Source organism: Ips typographus, linkage group LG16, assembly GCF_016097725.1.
Source record: "Ips typographus isolate SLU linkage group LG16, UJ_Ityp_2.0, whole genome shotgun sequence".
In the NCBI taxonomy this organism is placed as follows: domain Eukaryota; kingdom Metazoa; phylum Arthropoda; class Insecta; order Coleoptera; family Curculionidae; genus Ips; species Ips typographus.
Window position 1 is genome coordinate 9,598,584 of NC_138437.1, and position 6,000 is coordinate 9,604,583.

At 34.4% G+C, this 6,000-nt stretch overlaps 1 protein-coding gene across 3 annotated transcripts in view; it reads right to left on the reverse strand.

Annotated features, from left to right (window-relative positions):
• PlexA (plexin A) overlaps window positions 1–5,116 on the reverse strand; it is a 74,445-nt gene extending 69,329 nt beyond the window's left edge. Inside the window, exon 1 of one of the 3 annotated variants that reach the window (XM_081993469.1) lies at window positions 4,803–5,116. In XM_081993469.1, coding sequence (XP_081849595.1) covers window positions 4,803–4,898 — 96 coding nt within the window. In that variant the 5' untranslated portion in view covers window positions 4,899–5,116. Of the gene's footprint in view, window positions 1–4,604 lie in introns of all 3 variants that reach the window. The other 2 variants (XM_081993471.1, XM_081993470.1) reach the window with 2 other exon arrangements.
• Window positions 5,117–6,000: the final 884 nt, after the last annotated feature.

The following is a 6,000-nucleotide window of genomic DNA, read 5'->3' on the forward strand; positions in this document are numbered from 1 at the left end:
TCATGTTCAAGTAGTAAGAAAAGTCCCACATTCATCTTTCCTCCTCCACTATCCATCCAAACTAACCCAATCCCATTTATATAATTTTATTAAAACCTAGAGAGAAATAAAAAATGCATATAACAAACAACGGAATTATTTTCACCCAAACTTCACAAAACTCATTTAAATGTATGTTAAGTACTGCGCCGTATGGCGGATATATTAAACTTAGAACTAAACGAGAACTATTTTGCATATTGGCCTTTTGTTTCTCGGCTAAACCACTAATTTGTGAAATACAATGCTAGTTTGGATGCGTTCGTTATCTTCTAGATAAAATAGTCCTCTAGATAACAAAATGGTGAGGCAGTCTTCCGGCAAGTTTTGATAACAGTATCTATTTTCGGTATCAAGTGGCTCCATCTGGAGTTTATAAATAGCAAAAGAACGCATCTTTAATTAAAATAAGCACCAAACATTTTTAACCCATATCCGTCAATTAGTCTGTTGACAAATATATCGTTCTGAAGAGGTTTAGTACGTCATTTGATACTTATATTGATGATTGATTTTTGAGCCTTCCATAGGAGGCCAAGCCTCACAACATTCTCCTATGCTCAAGATTTAATAATCTACTTCTATCTTGGTTTCAGTTAATCAATAATCTAGACAGGCAACTAGAGTTATATCTGTCTAGCTCAGTTACTAGTTCAGACACTAAAGTAAGGTTTTCTTGTCTAGCAATAATCGTGTTTCTTCTAGCTACTATATTAAGTGGTTTTAAAATTACAAAATAGCAAAGGTGAAAATTTAATGCCGTGATTTAAGAAGCTGAACTGGAAAGTTCTCGTGGAAACTCTATTTCACGCCCTTTATATGAGGGAGGTTTATGTTTATAAGTTCCGCATACCGAAAAATCATTTTGAAAATAAGCAATCTCACTTAAATTTACTTCCCTTACGGTTTTATGGCAAACCTTTTTCATTTTTTTAACAGAAAGAGAAACCCACGTAAGACGGGAATATGTAATAAACTCCTTTAAATGTAAATGGGCGGTATATTTTACTTCAGTGGGTTGTTACGAAAAAGATGTTAGTATTGATTTACTGGGTTTCCACGTGGAATTTGAGAATAAACATAGATTTATACACATCTGAGTCAATATTATGGAAGCTTTAAAGAGGATCAACTGTTGATTGATTGATGGAAATCAATCAGTCAGACGCATTAAAATACCGAAATCTTTAGCTTAAGTTTAACCTGATTTGTTCAGCACTCAATCAAAGGTGATTGGAAAATGAAAACTCATAGTTGCAGACCGAAAGATCGAATTATCGGGTGATATTCCCAGACGGAATTTTTAAATATTTAATTAACTGATAAATTAAAATGGCGTTTCACGAATTCTAATTAAATTTTATAGCCTTAGATGTTAGGGAACGAGCGCTAAAGCCGAAGTGTAATTGGCATTTTTAAGCTACCGCGTTCAGAGAAAAGTTTTCTCCATAACGAAGTTACCGGTTTGGGAACAAAATTGGGAAACATATGATTAGCATTAAGGTAGAAGAAAGTTAATCATACTGTTATCATATAACAAGTGTTGTAAGAAACATCTAGGAAGAATCAAATAACAGCCGTCCTTACTGGTAATAGACTATTGTAGGTAAACTTAAACAAAAACAATTAAAGCGTTAATGAATGAGCTTCTTTAGGAAGAAAATTATTTTAAGAACGCAAGCAAATTCCGGAAAGCATTTACAGATCCTTCTCGAAATTAGCGTCGTTCCTACTGTATAGAATACTGTCCATGAATGTATGCAAAATTAGATTTAGGAGCCTTAATGGGGGATGAAACAGACCCTGTATTCCAAGTCAAAATAAATCACAATTTGTAACGGTTTCATAATTACATTATATGTGTTGCCGGAGATAAATATAAACACGTAAGTGTATTAACTAAGAGTTAGACCGGGCTTTTGAATCGAAATTGAATGAAACAAGGCTAAAATCCCCGAATTACATTTCCAAAATTGCCGCTTGGCTATGCGAAAATGATTATCGTTAATTCACGTTTTGCCGATGCATTGTTGTTACGTTCATTAAACAAAACGCCCAAGTAAACAGAAAATCGCCAATTAATGTAATCTACTCATTTATATCTATATTAAGCATCAGACCGGCTTAATAGTGTTTTGTTGTGTTTAGTCATGTAAAACCAATCATGAAAAGAAACGTATAGACCAGTTTAATTCATGGAAGGGCCAACCATAGAGAGTAAATGTTTCGTATAGTGAGAAAATCAGAGAGCAACCTTCGGTATTTTAATTGAAAACCAATTAAGAGTGCGAAATGAAAAGGGTCCCCTTAGGTGGTTATGTGCGAAACTGAACGTGAAAAGGTCGGTTGTTTACCGAAAATCCATGGAAAACAGGCTGCGATGGTCATTTGAACGAAAGCAAATTCCCGGTTAAATAAATCCTCTTAGAAAACCACAAAGCCTAAGATAATAAAAAATGACCGAAAATGACCTGTCCCTTTCTAATGCTGAAAAATTTGAGACCACTTTTTGCGCTTTCGATTTAATATTCGCAGAGTCCCCACCGCACGTATTCTTTGTGTAAGTGTGATCCTCTTAAAACTAACGACATCGTCCGAACCGACATTAATTTCTGTCATAATCGGGTTCTAACATAGAGTTAGAAAGAATTGTAAGGACAAATAAATACGCCCTGCTTGATATTGATCTTTGGCAACAACATTTTGGTCGTTTTATAACTGATCTAGTATAACAGTTGGAATCAATAACAACTGTTCTTGAATAGATAATTTAATGTGAATTGTTGAAGTCCTTGATTGCACAACTCCTATGTATGTGTTAGTCAGGCTTATTATGTAACCCCCTTACTTGTTTTCACTTGAATTATCTGACTCACCGCTATATGAAAAGCTGTAAACCCCAACCACAGGTTAGTACTGGATGATCTACGTAAAACTAAATGTTCATCTGCTCTCATACCCAATTATAAATTTATGAGCGCAGATTTACGTAGAACATCCAGGTGAACTGGACAATAACTTAATTCAGTTCATTATCTCTTATATCCAAGATTAGCGCAGGATAAAGGATGTTAATAAGGACTTTTTTAGACCACACAATATATTAAGCAACACACAATTAATATAAATATTTACAAACATGCATATTATAGTGTAAGATAAGAGAGAGAAATGTCCGTAAGGTTTTTCATTTTAAGCAAGGCAAGGGACAAAAAAAGCCTGTTTGAACAGGTCAGAAATGGTTAAGACAAGTGTTAGAGTTTAACACCTTTTATGCTTTAATGAGTAGTTGTTACCTAGTTTAAGGGGTTGGCCTGAGAATGGCGTTGGTCGAATTTAAGCACAAAATAAGACATAGAAAATATTGCATAACTAAAAGCAGTCTGGAAAAAGATTGTCAATTATTAGTCTTCAGTTTAATACTGAAAGGGCCAGTATGCTCTATCATTTAAACAGTTAGTCAAGGTAATGTATTTTTATTATGTTCTAATCTGAAATTCTTGAATACATCCACAAAAATTAGTCATAACATTGATTCCTGGTAGGGATACAAATTTGTTCATTGTAATAATTGTAGACATTTGTTTTAAGTGGTGTATTAAAGGGATTCAGTGCTCTATCTAAAGCAAACCATTTCCTGTTCAATACAATTCGAAACTACTAATATAACGTTAAAACGCAAAAAGCTTACGGACATATAAGTACCCTTTCCAATACAAAAATCACAACAACAATAAATTGAATACAAACTCTATGGTGCTCTATCAGGGTAACTGTTGCATTAAACGTGCTTTAATTTACATTAATTAAGTTTTATTAACTAACTTTAGATTAGTTTAAGTACAGTGATACTTGATAATCATTGAACAACGTACGTAACTGCCACAAGTTGTTTTAACAAAATTGGCACTACGACTTAAAAGTTGCATGTGTGCACTTAAAAAATCAATTATTACAGTAAGTTTAACGTTGTAGGTAGATAAGATATAGAGAGTCGTTAATGAGTAATTGAACAGTCACCCTGATGTAAAATTAGCGATTAAAGATGCAATGAGTAGGTGTATTGGTAATGGAATGACACCGTGTTAGACATATAGTTAATAATGAGAAAGAACAAAATGGTGGTAATATATAAGACATTGATTGTAAGGTAATAAGATATTCGAAGCTTGAAAAACGTGAACACACCTACGCATGCATCAGGAATGCCGTTCGGTGAACTGTCACTGTTTTATTTAACCCTACAATCTATGAAACAAAGCCCACACAACAAGTTTTTTTTGTAAAGTTGAAGGGTACGTGGTTAAAAAAGCAGTCTTAAGGCAGTGCTAATCTAAAAAAACCATGCAAGAGAACCATAAGGCCGGCCATAACGTTGAAAATAATAAAAGTCACGGACAGACTTTGGAATGCGGTGTCTGGTAAAAGCCTTTAACTTGAGTAGTTCCATTGACATACCGTGGTGCGTGGCGCTGAGAGCGGCAGACTGTTTTTTGTCAAAAAATTTGAAAACATCTACTTTATACCTAGCTATCTAAGATTGGGAAAACTTGATGTTTTTTTACCTATGAAGGAGACTTCTTTTGGCTTATCGCTGGTATTGGACGTAAAAGCACATGGCATGCGCCTAAAAAGACTATTTTTCAACACTGCTTCTCGATTGAAAAAAAATGCAAACAAAAACACATTCGCCGGTTGTTTTGACGTTTTGAGCCTAACACATCGATTAACATCAACACACACTTAGGAAAATACCAACATACCACTAAAAAGTCATTTAAAACCACCGAAGTACGAAGCGTTGAGGTTAGGATTCGTTTTTCCACTAAAACTTGGTTTGTTGACAGTCTAACTTTCATACGACAAGCCCTTACTAAAGTGTCTCAGTCGGTTTTGTTCACTATCACTAATGTTTATATTCCTGTCACGATTTAAGGTTAGTAACAAGAACTGTCTAATGACTAAATCGACGTCACACTTCTAGACGACTAGTCCTCAATCAGACAGTGAACGCGAGACTGATTCGGTTTTCGCTTCGGATGAAAACCTTCTCATTCGGGACCAACCAGATTGGCTATACCCCACCCTACATGACGCAAGCGCCTACCTGTCATGCTTGTCCAAGCTTGTTTTCAGAATGCCACAGCCTTTACTCTCTTACTCGCTTTACATTTATGTTTTCTCTCCAGTGTTGTCAAACTTCACTTTTATTCTTCAATTTTTACTAGCGGATTAGTAGAAGACGTTTTATGTTGGTCAAACAAACTCCATTTCTCATCGAATAGATATCTCAGAAATGTGCTAAGGAGAACTATAAGTTAGATATATATACAGGGTAATTCAAATTCGAGCCTCACCATTGGGATCTCAGAAACTATAGGAGATACGAGAAAGATTAAATTGGGGCAAAGTTAGCTATTCGGTGATGGATTCAAATTTGCCACACGACGTTTCGTTTTTTGTCAGTCATCATCAACTTTCTTTTTTCTTATGGGCGCCATATTGGATTTTTAGCCCACAAAATAGTACGTTTTATTCTGATTTTAGTGATGTATAATAACTTATGATTTGCTTGATAAATGACAAATAATTCAATAAAAACTATTTTTACTAATTATTGGCTTTGACTTAATGGACCGTTTTATAAAAAGTCATTATTTGACAGTACTTGTCAAACAAGATAATTCGGACGATAATTAGAGCAAGTTAATCATAGTTAAAAATGTATCTAGAAAAGAAACCCCCGCAGAAAATGTTATTATTATACAAGCATTGCTGAACTATTTAGGTTAATCAGAAAAAGAGATTTGTTAGCATTATCTCTAACTTAAACAGCTCATTTATGTTTCCAGGAGATCATCATTTTAAGAACTTCATTTTTTGCCAAATTTCAATTTTTTATAATGTTAAGTGCAAGTTTATAACGGGTGTTCAATAATGGGCCTGTCCCACATTTTTTTT